This window comes from Brachyhypopomus gauderio, chromosome 6 (assembly GCF_052324685.1).
Source record: "Brachyhypopomus gauderio isolate BG-103 chromosome 6, BGAUD_0.2, whole genome shotgun sequence".
NCBI lineage: Eukaryota > Metazoa > Chordata > Actinopteri > Gymnotiformes > Hypopomidae > Brachyhypopomus > Brachyhypopomus gauderio.
Genome location: NC_135216.1, coordinates 30,777,176 through 30,798,957, shown reverse-complemented (window position 1 = coordinate 30,798,957; position 21,782 = coordinate 30,777,176). Strand labels below are relative to the sequence as shown.

At 42.4% G+C, this 21,782-nt stretch overlaps 1 protein-coding gene and 1 long non-coding RNA gene across 6 annotated transcripts; both read right to left on the bottom strand.

Moving 5' to 3' along the window:
* Positions 1 to 3,681: 3,681 nt before the first annotated feature.
* LOC143517673 (uncharacterized) lies at positions 3,682 to 7,508 on the bottom strand. Of its 3 annotated transcripts, XR_013132010.1 has the most exons (4): positions 5,715 to 7,508; positions 4,754 to 4,936; positions 4,544 to 4,638; positions 3,682 to 4,305 (listed from the first exon to the last, which is right to left on the bottom strand). It is a non-coding gene; the product is annotated as an uncharacterized LOC143517673 (long non-coding RNA). The 3 variants fall into 3 exon arrangements; XR_013132009.1 differs by having other exon boundaries at positions 4,544 to 5,439; XR_013132008.1 differs by having other exon boundaries at positions 4,544 to 4,936.
* Positions 7,509 to 7,657: 149 nt separating this feature from the next.
* LOC143517651 (interferon-induced very large GTPase 1-like) lies at positions 7,658 to 20,120 on the bottom strand. Of its 3 annotated transcripts, XM_077010382.1 has the most exons (10): positions 19,820 to 19,977; positions 18,178 to 18,370; positions 17,864 to 17,928; positions 17,470 to 17,716; positions 16,793 to 17,380; positions 15,657 to 15,754; positions 15,423 to 15,564; positions 15,007 to 15,077; positions 10,817 to 14,497; positions 7,658 to 10,090 (listed from the first exon to the last, which is right to left on the bottom strand). In XM_077010382.1, exons 1-10 carry the CDS (start codon positions 19,832 to 19,834, stop codon positions 8,885 to 8,887), a joined length of 6,306 nt encoding a protein of 2,101 aa, XP_076866497.1. In that variant the 5' UTR covers positions 19,835 to 19,977; the 3' UTR covers positions 7,658 to 8,884. The 3 variants fall into 3 exon arrangements, with proteins under 3 accessions (XP_076866497.1, XP_076866495.1, XP_076866496.1); XM_077010380.1 differs by lacking the exon at positions 19,820 to 19,977 and adding an exon at positions 20,034 to 20,120 and having other exon boundaries at positions 10,084 to 14,497; XM_077010381.1 differs by having other exon boundaries at positions 10,084 to 14,497; positions 15,423 to 15,537.
* Between the last annotated feature and the right edge of the window lie 1,662 nt (positions 20,121 to 21,782).

Below are 21,782 nucleotides of genomic sequence, written 5' to 3'. Positions count from 1 at the left end.
CTCACAGGATAACGTCTTACATTCTCTGTTATTTGTGTACACTCAGTTTGTGGCGGTTCAGTGGATTGTTGTGTCTTAGGTAGTGTGGTGTTTGCAGGAACTTGATCTGTACTCTCCTCACAATGAGACATATCAGGGTTGAATGTGATGCACGTATTACTCTGAGGGAGTAACATGGGAGAACTCACAGAACTATCCTCTATAGTCTGTTGAGGCACTGACTCAGGGCGAGTCAGCACCTGGTCCACATGTCGTTTCCATACCCCTTGTGTTCCCACATTTACCTCGTACGACACTGGTCCAGTCCTCTCCGTCACTACACCTTGTGTTCCCACATTTACCTCGTACGACACTGGTCCAGTCCTCTCCGTCACTACACCTTGTGTCCACTTCTCTTCCCCCTTCCTGTAATCACGCACCATGACAGACTCTCCAACATCAAACTGTCTGGCCTTCGAACGTCGCTGCCGGCGTTGCTGCTGTGCTTCCTGTGACTGATGCACTGTTCCAGCAACACAGGGTTTCAGGTAATCCAGCCGAGAACGCAGCCTGCGTCCCATAAACAACATAGCTGGTGTGTCCTTTGTGGTTGCGTGTGGGGTGTTGCGGTAAGTCAACAGAAATGTATCCAGACGCTGCTGCACTGATGTTGTTCCTCTTGAAGATTTCAAGGCGTGCTTGAACGTCTGTACAAAACGCTCAGCCAACCCATTGGTGGCAGGATGGTACGGCGCCGACCGGATGTGTTTGACTCCATTGCACTTTAGGAATGTGCTGAATTCTTCAGAACAGAACTGTGGTCCGTTGTCACTAACCAGAACGTTTGGAATACCATATCGACTAAAGAGGCCCCTTAGAACTTGTATGGTTTTACTGGCTGTAGTGCTATCCATGACGCACACCTCAGGCCATTTGGAATGTGCATCCACCACAACCAGATACATATGTCCTTCAAACGGCCCAGCAAAGTCTACATGTATCCTTTCCCAAGGACTAGATGGCCACATCCAAGGGTGTAAAGGTGCTAGCCCCGGGTCCTTTTGCTCGATTTGAGAGTCGATGCCTGGCCACCAAACATAACTGCATGCTAATCCCTTCATCCTGACTACACCTGGATGTGCTGAATGGAGCTCTTCCAGTACACGTGGGCGCAGCTTAGGGGGCACAATCACTCTCCCACCCCACATGAGGCATCCCTGCTGTACCGAGAGGTCATGTCGTCGCAGCAAATAAGATGACAGCTCTTCACCTGCGTCCTTTGCTGTCGGAAATCGACCAGTTGTGACCATTTCCAGGATACGACACAATGTTGAGTCAGACATGGTCTCACGCCTAATCTCTGCGTCACTGACTGGTAATGTGTCCAACTGTGATGTGTAGAACACCTCTAGTGCATCTTGCTTTTCCTTATGAGCATGAGGAAGCGGTAACCTCGAAAGTCCATCAGCATTGGCATGTAATGTACCTCTTTTGTACTGAATGGTGTAATCATGTGCTGACAGAAGGAGTGCCCAACACTGCATTCGTGCTGCTGCCATTGGTGGTATGCCTTTTTCTGGGCTCAGTATGGAGGTTAATGGACGATGGTCCGTCAGTAAGGTGAACGTATTACCACAAAGGTACTGGTGGAACTTACGTACTCCAAATATGATAGCTAATGCCTCTCTCTCGATCTGAGCATAGTTTCGTTCTGCCTTGCTGAGAGTTCGTGATGCATAGGCTATAGGTTTTTCTTCACCCTTGGGCATGATGTGTGAGAGCACTGCTCCGACCCCATAGGGTGAAGCATCACAAGCCAGGCGAAGAGGCAGCTCAGGATTGTAGTGGGTGAGTACTTCCTGAGATATGAGGAGTCCTTTCGCCCTGTGGAACGCTGACTCACAGGCTGGCATCCATTTCCACTTCTTCTCTTTATTCAGAAGTTCATTCAATGGATTCAGGATAGTGGCCAGGTCAGGAATGAAACGTCCATAATAATGCAGCATCCCTAGAAAAGAACGTAACTGGCTGACATCCCCTGGTGCAGGTGCTTCCACAATGGCACGTACCTTCTCCAGTGATTTGTGGAGCCCAGCTGCGTCAATAATATGGCCCAAATATTCCACAGACTCCTGGAAAAACTGACACTTCTCTTGCTTAAGGTGCAGACCATATTCTTCCAGCCTGCCCAGGACAGCATCCAGCGTTTGGAGATGTGTCTGTTCATCAGGACCGCTGACAAGGATATCATCCAAATAACAATGCGTGTATGGCAGTCCAAGGAGCACTTGGTCCATAGCCTTCTGGAATAAGGCAGGAGAGGATGCTACGCCAAAAGGTAACCGATTGAAACAGAAAAGACCTTTTTGTGTTGAAATTGTCAGCAGCTCCTTAGAGCTCTCTTCTACTTCCATCTGTAGATATGCATTAGAGAGATCTAATTTACTAAAGCGCTGACCTCCTGCTAGGGAAGCAAACAAATCCTCAATACGTGGGATTGGGTACTTGTCTATGCAGAGTGCTGAGTTGAGGGTGACTTTAAAATCCCCACACAGTCTCACGGTGCCATCCTTCTTACTGACAGGCACCATGGGCGTCGCCCAGTCACTATGTGCCACGGGTGAGATTACCCCAAGTTCGGCCAAACGTTTAAGCTCCGCCTCTACTCGCGGTCTAAGAGCGTAAGGCACATTTCGTGGTGTGCAGAATTTAGGAACACTGTTAGGTCGTAGGGTCAATCTGGCTTTAATCCCCTTCAACGTGCCTAACTTTTTAGAGAAAACAGCTGGGTGTCTCTTTAACACTGCCCCTAAACTGTCTGTCTGTCTTTGCTCAAGGACATGCACCATCTTTAAATCTCTCCAGTTCAGCTTAATGACTCTCAGCCACTCCCTACCAAACAATGGGGGTGCCTCCACTTTCACTACATATAGGGGCAGAACAGCACATTGCTTGTTTAATTCGACTTTCACTTGAATGACTCCTTCCGGTGCCAGTGGTTCACCAGTGTATGTCTTCAGTATGATAGTAGTGGGTTGCAGTGTCCCTCCTTGGAACCGGGAGCGGTCTGCCCAAGTGTGTCAATTCACACGGCAAGTGAGCCAGATGTAAATGGAGAATGTGGGCCTGATCTGGGCCAGAATAGTTTTATTGTCTGAAATGAGTCTGGTGCAGATCTGTTCCAGATATGGCCCACACCTTGTAGTCCGCTTGTGGTCCACATTTGGCCCAAATGTGTGCTTCTCTTGTGGCTGACATGTGGCCCTAATCTGGTGATTATGTGGCCCAAATCTGGCAACCGGGAGTGGTCCGCCGTCCATCCATGTGGCAAGTGGGCCAGATGAAAATGGGCAATGTGGGCCGGATCTGGGGCAGAATAATTTTGCTATCTGGGATAGCTGTGACGTTAAAAGTTGTTTCGCAACAAGACACAAGTATAATCATAAATATTTCGTTAAATGCGCTTCGCCAGCCGTCCTATAGGCTACTTAAAAATATGTTGACGTCCTCAAGATTTATCACGAGTTTCTGATTTTTCTTTCTAAACAGATGAGGCAGGCTATGACCTGAATAAATCGAACACTGCATTATTACTGTACTGGTAATTGTAGAATACAGTCAGGCAATAAACGAAATAAAGCGAACAGAGCCCGTTTACCTCCGCTTCCAGTGCCGACCCACGTCGCTATTAAAATCAAAGTATCCTAGTGCCCAAGGATATTTATTCACTGCGGTGGGTGAATCCTTGAAATCACGTGGTCATTCCTCTCCGGTGGGCGATTCTTTGAAACCACATGGCCGTTTCATTACAGTGGGCAATTCTTTGAAATTGCATGGTTAATTTGAACTATCATACCATCAAAAACTAAATAAAATATTCTAAAATATTCTTATCTTCAAAAGGGAGGCAATTGCAGGAAAGGTTTGGGAACCACTGTTGTTATGAACAGTCATTACATCATTAAGACTAATTTCATAATAGGAATTGTGGCTTTTACTACACTTAAATGACCAAAGTGATATTTACCGTAGCCCATTATTTCTGATTTATACATAACATGATTATTATTTAAAGACTATATTCACTACACTGTGGCAACATCTTATTTCTGGATTACAAATTCAGTTTTTTCATATCTGCTATAGATTATTGACACAAATTTTGCGTTGACTCACTTATGAACAGAAGCAGGAACAAGATAGTCTTGAAGTTCTAGTGTCATTAGAGATCCACGAAGCTGTGTGACCCCTGTACTGAGCAACAGCTCCAACCTTTACAACTTCAGTGGAGAAAAAGTAAAGGCCAGAAACCACAGCGTGCAGCGTCTGTGAAATCAAATGTATATTGATCATGATTAAATGAGTAATGCCAGAAATTTGGAGGAGTTGAAGTTGTTGAAGAATTTTATGTGAAAAAGAATGCTAAGGTATATTTTAACCACAATACTCGAGAATGAAAACTCGTATATTCTAATCAAATAGCTCTTTATAATCCTTATATAATTTGATTAGCCTTAAAGTATTAACTAGATTTCTTATATTAATCACTTTATATTTTGCTTACAGTATAGTATTAATAGAATTGTGTATTATCAGGAATGTCTGGGCGAGTGCTGGTCTGCTCTTCTTCTAGACTCTAGGGTGCCTGCCGTCCTCCTTCTAAGGAGGAAGGAAGGAAGGAATGTTCGATTTATATAGCGCCTTTCCAAATTCCCAAGGCGCTTTACAATTTAACACAGGTACAAGTCACAGACAACCGATCACACACACACACCGGCGAGAAGCGGCAGCCAATTGCGCACAGCGCAAGGATGGGAAAAATAAGCCTCTGTAAGTTAATTTGACAAGAGCAGCAAGCGAAGAGTTTGCTTCCAAATTAGGGGAGAAAACAGCTGTAGGTTTCACGTATGGAATCTTTGTGCAGCTCCTATGTCCAAAAACAGGGAAGGGAGCATGTCTGGAATCATATAAAATGGAGAGAGACGCAGACTGGTGTTAGAGCTGCACACTGGGTGACACTAGGCTGTCACTTCTGTGTACTCTCAGAGATCTCTTTATTATTTCTGGTTTGTATTAGCTTTAATAAGTAATTAAAAGACACAAGACTGGTGACATTCTTTTTGCATCAAACGGACACGCTGCGCTAAGACGGGAGAAGAGAAAGCGCTACAAAGTCAATACATTTAATTCTTTACGTTGTTATGCTTCATTAAGTTTCATTAGGTTAAGCTTCATTAAGTTACAGAATGATGTTTCACAAAACTAACTTGCAAAATTGAGGAATTGTGAATAACATCACTCTAAAATGTTATTTATGTTGACTTTATATATAATATTCTGCCCTTGCTGTACTTGGATGTCCAGTTATGCAGATAGATAACAGTTCTTCAAAATAAGAGGTAAAGGTTTTCCATCATCGTTGTAGGGTTTATTTGACTCTCTAATGAAGGCACTGTAAAACTACAAACATAAGAGAGAAGTATAACAGTATAACACGCATAGCCTATAGTCACATAATATACATATTTCACGATCTAAATTAAAGCTCCACTGTCCCATAAAGGATAAACACTAGGTAGCATGCATCCCGCTAGCTCGATGCTAACATATAATGGGTTTTCCCATAGACAAGCTAACGCGATTAGCATTGATGAGCGCGACTGCGTAATAACATAAACAAGACTACAAACTACATTACATCACTCTACATGAACTAAAAATGCACTCATACTTACAGGCATATATTTCCCATGCTCTGTGTAAAAAATAACTTTGAGAACAACAACCTGCGGGACGCTACCAGTTCAGACTCTCTTCACTTGTTTTCTTATTCAATAGGCCCTTTTCACAACAAAGCGGAAATACGTCACCGCCGGGTAAAACAAGTTCCGGTACTCGCAGAAGATAGTTGTTGTCAATTCACCTCAGCATGGAGCGTGTGTTTACTTCATCCCTGTCGTCGCTGCCGAGACTGAATTTTAAATGTTTCCAGTATCGTTGGAGAACATTCAACAACGAACGGTTCCAAGTTAAATAGAGGCTACAAATTGTTTGTAGAATAATTTATTCACTTATACCAGGGTAAGCTAACACCAGCTAGCACTAGCTAGGTAACTAACTATTATTTAAGGTATAGCTGTCACGGTGAGGCGGCCCCCTACCGGCCGTCTCTGTCCACAGCGGCTGTTGTTGTTATTGTCTGGTGACGTCATGTGCGTCCCTCAGGTGGGCGGAGCCCGTGATCCGTCTCACCTGAGGGTCGTTTGTTTGCCTATATATGTCTTGTCTTTGTACCAGTTGACCGCTGGTCATTATATCCTTAATTTGGATCTATTGCACGGGTTTTAGGTTTGCACACTTTCTATTAAACCACCCTTTTTCCCTGAGACTTGGCGTGATCGCTTCCTTTTTGTTGCTCACACCTGCCCGTCACAATAGCTAGTTCCATTAGTCATCCTACGGAGTGGTAAAACAGTCTATATTATTATGATATATATTATAATATTACATATGATACTGACAGCTTTAGTTAACAATATCTAGCTAGGTTAAGCTGGGCGTACACTGTGCGATTTTTGGCCCATTTTCAGCCGATTTTTCACTCGTGCGACTATTTTTGCGATCGGGCTGAGTTTCGGCTCAATCGCGTGTCGTGCATCGTATAGTTTACACGGGTTAACGAGGAGCGATTCACACCTCACGACCAACTCCCGATCAGAAATCGCAGCGTCGCAAGAATATCAAACATGTTTGAAATTCAAATCGCTCCTTGTGAGAGTATCGCACTGTTGAAGCAGCTCCACGAGCCGACTCTCCCTGCGATTTAGTCGTAGTTTTAGCTGGAGCTGAGTACATGATTTAAAATATCGTACAGTGTACGCCCAGCTTTAGCAAGCCAAGGGACGTCAGCTATTGATTGTTTGGTTTACATCAGTATCAATAAAGTTCATGACACACACCAAGTTATTACGTGTTATTGTTTATTCAGTGTCCAATATAGTCGACAGCAAAGTGATGGTCAGAGCTGGATGCTACCGAGCAGAGCTGGATGCTAGCGGATCACAGCTAGTTTCAGAGCCCGTTTCAGTGGAACAGTTGCTGTCCGCATTTGAAAGAGCAAACTCTCGACTAGTAGATGTTCGTGGTGTACTGCCAGCCGAGAGCTTGCTCTTTTCTAGCTAGATGCTATCGAATCACGGCTAGAAGCTAGCGAACCGGGGCTAGAAGCTATCGGATCGGGGCTAGAAGCTATCGGATCACGGCTAGAAGCTAGCGAACCGGGGCTAGAAGCTAGCGAACCGGGGCTAGAAGCTATCGGATCACGGCTAGAAGCTAGCGAACCGGGGCTAGAAGCTAGCGAACCGGGGCTAGAAGCTATCGGATCGGGGCTAGAAGCTATCGGATCACGGCTAGAAGCTAGCGAACCGGGGCTAGAAGCTAGCGAACCGGGGCTAGAAGCTAGCGAACCGGGGCTAGAAGCTAGCGAACCGGGGCTAGAAGCTAGCGGATCACGGCTAGAAGCTAGCGGATCACGGCTAGAAGCTATCGGATCACGGCTAGAAGCTAGCGAACCAGGGCTAGAAGCTAGCGAACCGGGGCTAGAAGCTAGCGAACCGGGGCTAGAAGCTAGCGGATCGGGGCTAGAAGCTAGCGGATCACGGCTAGAAGCTATCGGATCACGGCTAGAAGCTATCGGACCGGGGCTAGAAGCTATCGGACCGGGGCTAGAAGCTATCGAACCGGGGCTAGAAGCTATCGGACCGGGGCTAGAAGCTAGCGAACCGGAGCTAGATGCTAGCGAACCGGGGCTAGATGCTAGCGGACCGGGGCTAGAAGCTATCGGACCGGGGCTAGAAGCTAGCGAACCGGGGCTAGATGCTAGGGGGTCACAGCTAGATGCTAGCGGATGTACGTGTACTCCCAGCCAAGAGCTTGATCTTTCAAACGCGGACAGCAACTGTTCCACTGAAACCGGCTGGGAACAGTAACAGTACCGGGGACAGTAACAGTACTGGGGACAGTAACAGGGAACAGCACCAACTTTTAGCCGCGAGCTTCCTGCTATGTAGTCTGCAGCAGTGAAATGCTGGCTACACACAAAGATGCTCCGTATCACAAAGTTTTCCCCTTCATCCCTCCTAATTGCACAAACCCATTTTCTTTTCTGCTCGTCGTCAGCCGGAAAACCGTAGAAACTGAGATACGACTGTTTTTGCTTCGAGATCGAGCACCCTGGTGTACTGCAAAAGCTCTTGTTATTGGACTCTGCCATTGTTTAATGTGTAACGGAAGTAACTTTACCCTGCGACGAGAGCTTCCGGAAGAAAAAATGCGGAAGTGTGAAAAGGGCTTATTGCAGAAACTTAAGTTAACCTGCCCACCTGCTCCCCTAGTGGGCTGGTGGCGCCACTGCACTCCAGCAGTGGCAGCACATATAATGTGTATAAATAATATCATATGCTTTGAATCAGAAGCACTTTATTTCTCCAGGATGTGACATATATGGCATATTTATCTCGGCAAGTGCACCAACATCTCATGTGCAACATTCTAAAAACAACAGACAGCTCCACAGTTGTATTATGGGATAGAATGAAGCCTGATACATAGGATGCATTGGACATGTAGGCTGCTGTATTCAATATAACAATAGTATGCTAGAATGCTAGGCGCTATCTGTTGAGTCTAAGAACTACAGTGATCTTCCAGAGAAAGAGAAGAACAGCGTGACATTCAACTTACAGGAAAAACGTGATAATACACAATACATGACAGTACACAATACATGACAGTACACAAGACGTGAAATGACGCAATACCTAATATTAATTTATAAGGTCACAGAATTAGCTTTCTAGAGCTTAGAAGGTGTTTACAAAACCATTTGGTGTTTTTCTGTGCTCTGCTATAACTCACAGAGACTCTTAATAGCTGCATCTTTAGTGTAATTCCTCCATTCAGGTGGAATCGCCCCATTACCCATGAATCTTTTTTTGTAATGGTTTTCCAGATTTTCCTGAAACCTGCACACAAACCACTTCCAGTATGGCATCTCTGAGATGTCAGGAGTGATGTTCCATCTGGCATGTTCTCCACCTGCTTTTCGGTACTCTTTAAAAGGAAACACTCCAGCAGAGGTGCGAAAAAGCAAATCACTTGAAACAGCAGTTGTGCAGAAATCAATTCCGAGGTTATCTGAGAACTTGAAAGACCACCCATTGATTCCACAGTTGCGATGGAAACGGACCATGTGATCTCCAGTGTGGTCCTCCATTGTGTTGGTGCAGATAGCGTTGCAGAATGGACACTGCTCCCAGCAGCACCTGCAGAGATGTTCTATCAGAATCTGATCAGGTTTCTTCCTGAACATTTCCAGATTGAGGTCAGATACACATTGAAATCTACTGCTTAACTTTGAGGTGATGTCTTTTAGACCATTTTTTACAACCTTTTGAAGGAAACCCAGGTCTGTAATTTCTTTCTGATCAACACATTCTTGTTCTTTGAATTGAAGCTCATCTTTTAGCTTAATGGATAAATGCTGTAGCCACGTGTCCACATTCCCTCCACAGTCCTCCACTGTTGCTTCATTCACAGCAGCCATCACACACTCTCCTTTAGATGAGATGTTCTTTTTCAGTGTTTCTGTAACCTCTGGACACTTTTCAATAAAGTTGTTGACTTCCTTTGTAATGAAGTGGTTGAAATGCTCCTTGGGTTTGTGAATGTATTCTATATAATTCTCAAAGTTCTCCTCTTCTGCTAGGGATGTCAGAATGTATTTTTCTAGATTTGACCGATTTCCACTAAATGCAGGAACATCACGTTTCATTTTCTCAGTCAGATCAATGGAGGTTTGGTCGTATGCAGCCTGCAGGATAGAAGGCTCAAGTTTCTGCACTATGAACTGAGCAAACACAGCTGTAGAAGTCGCACCACTGCAGTAGTTCTTGAAGACCTTCAGGTACTGAGGCTTCTGTTTCTCCAGGTACCCTTTCACATCATTGGCTTCCTTGAATTTTTTGTGTAGCTCAGTAAACTGTTCAGCTGCAAAGTCACAGACATAGAGGCAGAGATCTACTGTGAATTCTTTTTTGAGCATATATTGAGACTTTAGCCCTATCCGGACGGGATTAGTTTCTCAGGGGGTCCTGGGGTAATTTTCACTTTTACGGGGGGTCCTCTGTGATTTTAATCCCGTCCGGAACGAGCATGTCCGTGTTTTTCTCAGACGTCCTCAGAGAAAATTACAGGCGGAATTACCTACTGTTTTTCGCTGTACTCCGTGGTCGTCTGGTAATTTTAGTCCCGTCCGGATCCACATGTCTGAGTTTATACATGCAGACATCACCTCGCGTTTAATAAAACAGCTATATGTCCACTGCCACGCACCGTAGTTACACGTTGGGCGCGCGTTTTCACGGAGATCCACGTAAAGACAGCGGCGAGCGAAAATGGATTTACTGGATTTTTTAATGGATTTATTTTATTTTATTTAACGGATTTATTTAGCTATTTACATTCATTAGCGATTTTTTATAATGTGTTTTCTGTATTGGTTTAACAAAATAGCTTAACTTAAACGGAGATCTTAAATGCTGAACTGAACAGTAGTAAAGTTAAAAGTTAAAAAGGAATCATCAGAGTTGGCAGTGTGACATTATTAAACATGCTATCACGTGACAAGGCGATGTCATGTGACCGAGAAAGCCAAAAACTCACGGGTCCTCCTGTTTTTTCAATTGCTGTCCGGATGCAAGAGTTTTATCACTGAGTACAAGGGTGAAATATTTTTCACAGACGTCCCCCTGAAAAACTAATCCCGTCCGGATAGGGCTTTTGATTCATGTGCAATCACACTGATTTTAACAGATTCGATAATTTGTTGAATGTAGCTATGATTGTACCCGACTTCAGAACTGGAGATACCCTGAATTTCTTTTTTCACTTTTTGGAAAGCATTTACAGCAAGGGCCCTTAAGACATCATCATCATTATAGTCACTGTCATTGTCCTCTGCTGATAACATCTTTGCTTTTGGCTCATTTTCAGATTTTTTATTCTTCCTTGGGAGCTTTGAGTAAACCCATTTTGCAGCACCGTACATTTTATGGCCCAAGTGAAGAAACACACCAGTGCCTTCCTCACTGTCTACCTTTTCACACTCTTCTGTTGGATGCTGACTTGCTTGAAGAGGTTCTTGAGGCTTTTTATAAATCACATAGTCTGAGTAATTACCCAAGACATCAAACTTTTTGTAGTTAACCTGGTTCTGTCGCTCACAAACAAGAGATAGTTCATAGGTTTCAGTCAAAATGTTTATAACATCACCCCAAATATCAATGTCACCAACTGATGGTGCATCCTGGGTCAATTCCGTGACCCACTTGGACCATATATCGTTAAAATTGTTCTCAAGTGCATTTTGATCAGTTTCCTCTTTTTTCAAACTCAGTGCAAGCTCTTTGCTTAATTTAAAGAGCTTGTTTTCATACTTTATCTTCTGATCATCTATGTTCTGTTTTGCAATTTTCTGTTGACAAACATTATCCAGCTTTCGTTTAGTTCCTTCCACAAGTTTGCTGTACAGATCCACTATTTTTTTCTCAAATCTGTCACGCCACTGGATCAAAATGTCTTTATCATGGTCTTCACTGAAGAAGAGATTCACTGATTCATCCACCTCTTTCTTTGTCTCTTTCATTTGTAGCACAATATAATTTTTCTCAACCTTTAAGGACTTTTCATTGGCGACTCTGTTGTGTAGTTTGTTCTCAAGTGCCATCATAGCACTCCTTAGGCTCCAGGTCCATTTACTGTACTCATGCTCCAATTTCCTGTATGCTGCCACCTCTAGAGTGTTTCTGAAGCTAAACACAAAATTTTCATTCAGAAGTGCATTCCATAAATCACCAATGCTTGCTTTGAACTGTGAGAGTGTCACACCTCTGTTTGTGGAGATTTTAGACAGTATGTTTCTCTTCAGCTCATGAATGTTTTCGCTGTATGAAGGGTTTGGTGGAGCCATGGGTGGACTGCCCTCCCACAGCTGTGCAAAGTACTTCACATCTGTCTGTACATTGAATGCAATGATGTCGCTGAAACACTCAGCTTCACTGACTTCCTCTTTTGCGGCTAGCTTGGTCATCTCATCCAGTTTCCCTAGCAATCGTCTCCTTCCTTCCATGTTTTTCTCTCCGGCTGTAATATCTCCAACATTCTGATGTACAAACATACAGCTTGGGTTCAGTCTGACCTTCTTCATCCTCAGGAAGGCCTGAACAACAATCTGAAGGATGTCCTGCATCTCAGCAGGGTTCTCTCCAAAAATGTTGATCAAAGTTAAATTTCCAAGACCTATGACAAATGTGGCAAGTTCATTATCATGATGTATGCTTGCTATTCCAGTCAGTTCAACTGCTCGAAGACCTTCAGTGTCAACAACTAGAATGTAGTCAAACTTCAGCTCTGCCTTCATCTCCTCTGACACTTTGACCAGCTGCATGAAGGCTCCTCTGGTGCACCTGCCTGCACTGACTGCAAACTGGAGTCCAAACATGGCATTGAGCATGGTGGATTTACCAGAGCTCTGGATCCCCAACACTGACAGCACAAAGACTCTCTGGTCTCCCAGGATCTTGATGAGTTCATCTAGAACTGCTGAAACCCAGACCAGAGGGACATGACCAGCATCTCCATCCATCAGCTCCATTGGGTATCCAGAGATAACAATTTCTGCAGCTCTCTGAGGGAGGGAGGAAACATTTAGTTGCTCACTCTTGTTGTCTTCTGCGCTTTTTATTGAAGTATAAGATTCATATATTTGACCCATTTCTCTAATGATGTGTTCTACACCAAAGGTTGCAGCATTCATGTCTTCTGAAATTTTTTCAAGCTCTCTGTGATGAGATGTGAGTAATGCTGATTTATTGTGTTTTTTCAAATCCAAAACTATGGACCATTTCTCATTGTAAGCATGATGAAGTTCAGACAGGTAATCTGAAGTAAGTCTGTCAAGTAGAATTCCAACCCACTTCAGAAAATACACTCTTTCATTTTCTCTTAGCATGTTCAGACTATCAAGGACCAGTTTCATAAAGGGACTAAAAGCACACTTTTTCTGCTGACTTCGAGTTTGATACATTTCATGTTTTATGGAAGTTTTATGTTTTTCCAGGTGTCCCATTAAGCGGTATAAATTTTTGTTCTTCTGACACCAGTCATGCCATAGTTGTCCTTGACAGGGTAAGTGTTCAGCTTTGATGTTTGCCAGTTCTTGGTTTTGCAGAAGACTCATGATCCGGGTTGCTGCTTCTTTTGCACTCTGACATTCTCCCACGTCTTCATCCACTATTACTGAATGTTGGCCAACATTCTCAAGTTTAAAGGGATTTGATTTTGTGCAACATTCTTGAATTGTTCTTCTTAATTCTTTAGCCACATCAAACTGACTTCTGTTTTTTACACCGAGTTTGTACTTTCCTTCCCACATTTTCTGAACAGTTATGTCATCATCAGTGAGAACAAAAATAAGAGGTTTTGGAGACTTCGAGAGATCCTTCACTATTGTCATATTACTGTCACCCTTGCCAAGTTGTGGTAATAGGACAATGTTTACTGTAGACATGTTTAGCAAAATATCACGCTGGATGCAGTTGACTCCAGCATCACCATGAAGATTACAGAACGCTGTGCAGTCTGAGAACCCATCAGAGTTCTTAACAGATGGGCAATACCAGGCAATTTCAACAACTCCATCCAGCAGAAGTCGGGTTTTGCTGCTCTGTGGGCAGTTTCTGTCAAAAAATGTACGGTGTCGTTCACTTATCAAGCTGTTTATCAGTTGTGATTTAGATGATGACACAGAACCCAGTCTGAGGAAAGCCACCATCGGAGTTTCAGCTTCATACATTGGTTTGGTTTTGCTTGTGACACCCCTACTGTCCTTTGAATTCCACGTTTTTTTGATCTGTCGTAGAGTCCACAGTGGAAATTCCAGTTCACCGGTGAAGGGGTTGGGAACAATCAGAGGCACAGCGTACTGGCACTGGGACAACTTAGTCACCATTAGCTGTCGAAGGAACTGGTCTGCACTGTGAAAAGCAACCATCTGAATATCCATTGGGTGAATCTGGGGGGAGCTGTGCTGGCCTGTGTTGGTCTGTGTTGGCCTATCAACTACTAGAGTCTCCTTGCCAAACAGGGCAGCAAAGACATCTATGTCATCAGCGGCTTTCTGTTGTGTGCTGGTATGAGTGTCCTGCTCTCTCACTGAGATGTACCGTGCTGTGTAGTCCATCATCAGCAGTCTTTGTAGGAATGTATGAGCTAAGTCTTTCTCCTCACAGAGTTCATGGCACGTTAATGAGGGGGCTGTTATTTTGAGAACGTCGGCTGTTTTCAGTGTATGCTGGGCACCAAGGTTGAGTCTGTGGAAAAGACTATTTATCTGTTGAAGCTTATCTTCTTCCCTTGGGCCTGGTCCATCTTCTGCTGCTCCCAGATCTGCCACGGCTCCCTGTGATGTAACAATACCATACACACAAGGTGAACATCCTGTGGATAACATCTTTTGTAATATTAAGATTCAATTTATCACTGCAATGAAATGCATGGAAATGCATAGAAAATGTAGAATGTAGTAGAAACATAATTATGTAAATTAATGACACAAGCTCACATTCAGCTCAGGTATTTAAAAGTCTGTGTTTCACGGTAGCACCCAACTACCTTGAGAGCCCTCTTGAGAGAGAGTACATTCCTTGAGCCTAGAGGAGTGAGCGTGTGAGCTGTGTCGTCTGCCTGCCGTCCCTCCGTTCACCAAATTACGGACTCTGCCCCTACTGCACTATTAGTGGTGATCGCCCTTCACTGTGTGCGTCTGGCTTTACTCTCTTGGTTTTGAGTGTTATTGTGATTGTTGTGTGATGGACATTAGAGATTTCACGGCACCATTCTCCACGTCTGCTGCTTCTGTCACCCCGTTACACTGTGTTTATACATGATATGTAACATGAAATAAATGACCTTTCTGGGTGTATTTGGGTCCAGTTTGATGGCTGGAGACCCTACATTATCACCTTGATGCTGCACTTCAGCTGAAGTTGGGGGGGGGGGGGGGGGGGGATCAATAATAAAGAATGAAAATTAGTAGAAGTCATTTTGATGATACTCAATACATGCTTTTCTAGAAGTCCAAATCCATTTTAAGATCAACATGTCTGAAATACTATTGTTCAATTAGAATGGTTAACAAGTTTCACTGACAAGTTGGAGTTATCTATACAAAATGTGAGCTTCACAATACTGGACATTTTTCCATGACTTGGAGTCATAAACAAATGTACTGTTAAGGTAAAAAATTGCTTTATGTTAGAATGGAATTATATGGCATAAATCTACTTACACTAATTATATATTACATTTCTTTAAAGCATTCTTACTGATTTTGCTGAACGATGTTCTACCAGAACCTGATGGATCCGGTTCCTCTTTGTTCTTTTCAGACTTCATGTCACTGTCACAGATGGTGTCCTCTTGTGCATTAGCTTCAGGTGTCTTGTATAGAGAAAAGTGCTTGATTGCCTGAATTATTTAGCAAAATGTACATTAGGCTATAGTATCTTCAGATGCTGTTTTAGTGAAACTTTAAAGCACATTTATTCTACAATTATCACCTCCGTGCTTGTTTCTACCTCCTTTGGTTCTTCAGACTGTTTCAGCACATTGATATTGTTTGTATTGTCACTGTACTGAAATGAAGACTGATGCTGATCTGGAAATGAAACCAAAACAGAAGACAAACAGTTTCAAAATGTCTGATGGAGATCACCGGTCAAACATTTCATGATAATCTCCAGACTGCCACAGAGATTGTGTTCTAACCATTGACCGTATAATGGACGGTACGTCACCGTTGACTTCCATTGTGAGTTTTTGAAGCCACCAAGATGGCCGCACGGACACCGCCATTTTGAAAATTGGAGCCAGAGCATGCGCATTAGAACCGGTAGGCAGGACAGTATCTCCGCCAGAGACCGTATCTCCGCCCCGACATTCGTTAGGATACGCCCACCAGTATAGACACTTTTGACGTTTTACAAAATAAACAAAGGTAAAAGGTTTTAATACTGCTGTCGAGAGTTTTGTTGTCGAGAGTTTCGCGTTCACGTTTGAGCGTCTGGTATTAGATGTCAACCAACGCAGCTATTAACTGTCAATCACCTTATCGCCACACCCCTTTAAGTAACACTTAATAACTTCTATAAAATCTGTTTATCGTAGAGAAAAACACCGGGAGAGATACTAATGCAATGGGGTCTTATAGAATTGACAAAATATAATTGCTCAAAAAACTTATTTTACATGTAATAAAAATTCAAAGTTTGTCGTTCGGCCCGTCCACTTACATGGGAATGGGCGGGGTTAAAAGTTGTACTGCAGCCAGCCACTAGAGGGCAGCTGACTCACGGAGGCTTCATTTTTCACTCGCGTCGTCCAGTCCATTATATATACAGTCAATGGTTCTAACCAAAGGCAGATCATGTGTTGTTTTTTTCTCCATGGACTGTAGTGTCTTATTACTTAGTGACTGTAGTGTCACATCTGATCTGTATGTATATGACAGTAATGTGATTGGTTAACAGAATTTTTTTTTCCTGTTTTTACTATTTAAAAAACAAACATTTATTAGTTACGTGGCCCCTAACATGTTGCTTTTCTGTGCACTTTAATGAGGTGTGATACCCTGAGGATTTTTTAAATGTAATTTTAAAGTAATTGCTATCAACAACAAGGAAAAAAATATTCTCACCAGTGAACTTCAGTCCTGTGTGGTACATATCAGCAGTGTAGCAGTGCTGGTTGTTATCAGAGACCAGATGATCAATCTTCTCCACCAGTGTCCTCATCTCTGATTGGTTGTTCATGCTCTTGCTGAAGGTGTGATATCTGTCTCCACACTTCTTCAGCAGTTCTACTAGAACACTGTTGTCCTTCAGGTCGTCTATGATGGTGTCACAGTCCTCCTCTCTCTCATAAGTGAACAGAATCATCACATACGGTAGAACACCTTCACCAAACCTGCTCTGTAGCCACTCTAACCCCAGCTTATCAGTATCTGTTAACTGGCCAAGTTTTAACGCAAAGACAAAAGAATGGATGTTGTTTTCCTTCAATAACTGATCAATTACATCATCTACAGGGTCCAGGTAAAGTTCTCCCTCATGTAAATCAAGCATGTTGATCACTGATATGATTCGTCCTGAAACAGTTCTTTGTATGGGTAAGTGGGCCTGATCTGGAGGAACGTGCTCTTGTCCAAGTAAGATGTTCTCATCTCCAAAGCAGACTGCAGAAATGTTTCCAAACACCACAATGGTGAGACTCTGACCTTCCTGATCTTGAACAGAAAAGCAAACAATTACTATCCAATGTAATTCTATACAATAGAGGAACGATTTCATTAATCTAAATCGTTATCATTCTTACTCATTTCACTAGGAGGTGAAATCCTGCAGTCTGATGGTTCATGTGCTGTACTGATAATTTCTTCAGGTCCATCAGCTTGTGATGATTCGAGTATTGTACTGTTTGATCTCTTGAGCACGTCCAGTTTTAATGGTTCATCTGACTCTGTTTCTGGTTCCATCCTGGTCTTCTCTGTGCTGAAATCAGGCTGGGATGATTTAGGAGTTGTTCCTGTGCACCCATCAACACCTACTCCAATACCTCCTCTCTTTTTGAAAGAAAGAATGTGATCATGTGATCAAAATATGTCTTTGGGTAATATCCTCTGATAACATTATTTCTGTGTGTTTGTTTAGTAATAATGTAATCTCAGACACATACTCTCATATCTAATTTCATTGTAGCCAGTACCCACCTCTTGTTCTGCTGGTGTTTGTCTTTCTGCACTGTTAGTAGGCTGTTCTAAACTCTTATTGTGGTCTGCAGTTTGATGACACAGAGATGAGAATCAGTTCAGAGTTTTATCAATTTAAGGTCACCCTTCATAACAGTGCAAATGACGCTGACAAATCTTTCAGTGTTTAATTACCTCATTCTGCATTTTCTGTGTGAGCGTGGTAGTAAATAATGCAAATGAAAATAATTCCAGTTTTCTATTTTTAAATTCCAACTTTAGTTATTGTATAAAGTTTAACTAAACATCAACTTGATTTTTTCCACAATAATCACCTTTATCTTCATTCTCTGGGTGCTCAGTAGTTTCTTGGTCGGATTTATTGCGAGTCTCTTCTGTGTGCCTATCAGGGCTTGTGATTCCAGAATCATCTCCCACCTCACAGATTCCTTCTGAGACAGAGGGGTCATGGGTCACTGCTAGGGTGTCCATTACATCATCAGGTCCTGGATCTGACATGAATTCAGCCTCCAATAGCGGAACAGAAGGATTAAAATATTACAACAGAAGTTGCATGTTCAGTAATGAACAATAATACTACTTGACATTTTGTAGCTAGAATTCACTAGAATGTGATGAATACAATGACCATCAACACAAATATTACAGAATGGTGTATACCAACTTGATTGTGCAGGATATTTTATTTGTTATTGTCACGGTAGGCCGGTCCAGCTCCACAGGGGAGCCGCCCACTTTACAACACTCCTCCTCCTGTTCACTCCCTAGATCACAATCCCCGCCTACTGATCACTGCTCATCATTCTGTGCACCTGTTACTCATTTCCGGTCACCCACAGGTCCTACTTAACGTCGTTGCTGCCGTCGTCTGACGTCGCGCTACCTGTTGAGGTCATGTTAACGTGACTCTCTTCAGGGTGCTGTCTGCTCCTCTGTTCCCTTAAATTTGTTTAGCATTTACCTGCTTTAAGTTGAGCTGTATCTATGATGGAGATGGACATTAAAGTCGACCCAGCACCACCTCCTGTGTCTGCTGCTTCTGTCACCCATTATTATTATTCCCATGTGTAAATGAGTTTTCTAATTAGAGGCCTTCTGATACTCATTGGTTGTTACAAGGCTGTTCTCTAACATGCCCATAAAGTTATCTTCATAATTCAGACTTCACCTTGGTTGCTAGTGTCACTACCCTGGCTCTATCTTACTCTAAGTGATTTCTGTCTATCCTCAACTATAAGATTTATGGCCACTTTTCTTCTTCTTCTACTTTCAGTTTTCACATACACCACCCTTCCCATGTCTGGATCTCGGTTAGAAGGAAATACCAAGGCTCTGTATTCTTTATAAATGCATATTTCGGTGATTATTCATATTTTCTGTTGATTGTCTGCTCCAACTCTGAAGAGAGCACGAGCCCTGCGTCTCTCTGTGTGCAGCACATCGCTAATGTAACTGAAGTAATGTGGCACACACGCTTTAAAGAGTCCGAGCCTGTTTTTTCTTCTGGTTACAAGTTATATTAATAAATAACTAGGTAATATCTGTTTACGATGTCTTCACGCAGGTAAACATATAGACACAACAATATAGGCTACAATTCGTAAACACGAGTACGGCAAAGAGAAATCTCTTACGGAAATAAACACAAAACTAGCCTGAACCTTTTACACGTTTACGAGTTACAAAACTGTCGACAAACTACGCCGAAATTATAAAAACCTACTGCTGTCCACCAAATGTATTTTGTTCGTCTATGGATACAAACGCCTGTTTTCCTATTGTTTTGTAGCCTTGACGGCTGTTGCTAAATATTACGGGTCTCTACGGTTAACATTGGTGTGATTTTTTTACTAAACGTTTCTCAACGGAATCTATTAAATAGCGTAATCACTTGTATTTAGAGTGACTATTTCAAAATAAAATGCCATAATATGAACGAGTGAGCAGAAGTCCAACCTGAGAAAGATTCATCTGCGCCTCTTCCTGGCAGTATGAAAACGAAAGCAATACACTTTTATTCACGGTTTAGAGCGATTGTTTGAAATCACATGACCTTCAAAACATCATGAGATTTGTTTCTATTATTAATGTTACTCAATTTGTTTGATGATTCTATATGCTCTGTTATTTTGACGGTAGTGATTTGTATTTCTAAGATTAACTGATATACCTTTGCGAATCTACGAATAAACGACGTTGGTTACTTATTCGCAGTTTCAGATTCGTTTGGTTACTTATTCGCAGCTCCGTATTCGGCGGCTGAAGTTGGTTCCTATTCATAAAGGGTGTGTTCACGATGCGTGTTTGCTGCGCACTTTTAAAAGAGATAGATTAAACAAACGAGCATAGGAACATACATTTAAGAGGTTATTGTATACCATACCGATTTTGTGAATGTAGAAAAAAATATTAAAATATAATGAAAGCATTCCTTATGTAAAATTGTCTCTATTTCAAGTCTTTCCAATTGTATTCAATTTGTACATGATGATTGAATTCGTCAGCATTTCTGACGTAAGGAAACATATTCTTAGATTTGAAAACTAAAAACACAGAAATGCTGTTCTAGAACACAAATAATCGGAAGAAGAAATACCAGCACACAACATGACATATTGAGCAGTGGGCAGATAGGTGAACGCATTTAAAGGGGCAGGTTCAGAGGCTTATTGAAAGCCTTATTGATGGCGGGCCAGAGAAATAACAAATGTATCACGAAGAACAGGTCGCTCCCTAAGAGAGAAACCTGATTTTAGCCTGTTTTCAAATCTAAGAATATGTTTCCTTACATTAGAAATGCTGACGAATTCAATCATCATGTACAAATTGAATACAATTGGAACGACTTGAAATAGAGACCATTTTACATAAGGAATGCTTTCATTATATTTTTATATTTTTTCTACATTCACAAAATCAGTATGGGAAACAATAACCTCTTAAATGTATGCTCCTATACATTGTAAAAAATAAAATGGACACAAATTGAGTGTTATATCGCGATCGATCGCCAGTGGTTGGCGCCAGAGCGAACTAAGCGAACTAGTAACTCATTGAATCATAGATGTGGGTCAGAGGTAAATAAACTACATTTTTTTTTTTTTTGGCGTGAGAAATCGGATGTGTGGCGTGAGAGCGTGTGAAGACGGTCAAATGCGTGTGTCTCACGCTCAATGCGTGAGAGTTGGCAACCCTGCATTTCTTTGTACAGCGTTAATAAGTCATTAAGACAGTTGCGTATATCTGCCACCAGATGGTCAAAGGCACCAATTGTACTGTTTATTCTATTTCTGTTTATATATAATTGGAGATTATACATCTCATATCTGTATTTGTGTTTTCAGACCACACACACATACACAGATTTGCACTATACACAGCCTGGAACACACACCTCACATTGATATCCCTGCCTTGAACTGGAGAATAAAGAGTTGAACGCATCCTGGACTCAAGTGGTGTTCTAGCCGACACACTGGGGTTGAATACAGTGAAAGGGGGTAGACCAGTGACCAGCTCTAACTCTCAAGTTTAGTCTTCACTACACTTGTTTTGTTTAATCTATCTCTTTTAAACAAAGTGCGCAGCAAACACGCATCGTAAACACACCCTGTTTGAATGAGGAACCAACTTCAGCCGCTGAATAAGGAGCTGTGAATAAGTAACCAAACGAATCTGAAAATGCGAATAAGTAACCAACTTCAGTGTTGTGCAGAATAATGCGTCTTATTCAGGTCACATGGTTGGAGCAGTAGCTCTGCTCTAACGTTAATAAGTCACAACACTGCTGTAGGCACTTACACCGGCAGTGTGTTTGACACAGTGCATCAATGACATTTGTTTATCCATGACACAGTGCAACCCTATTTAATTTCCTTGGCCGTTGAATTTAGATGACTTAAGCATTTATGTGATTATT

Coding starts and splice junctions, on each gene's coding strand:
- LOC143517651 (XM_077010382.1), bottom strand. Junction 17,717..17,863: donor AAACACCAGCAGAACAAGAG/GTGGGTACTGGC, acceptor TCTTTCAAAAAG/AGAGGAGGTATTGGAGTAGG. Junction 15,565..15,656: donor AGGTAGAAACAAGCACGGAG/GTGATAATTGTA, acceptor TAAATAATTCAG/GCAATCAAGCACTTTTCTCT.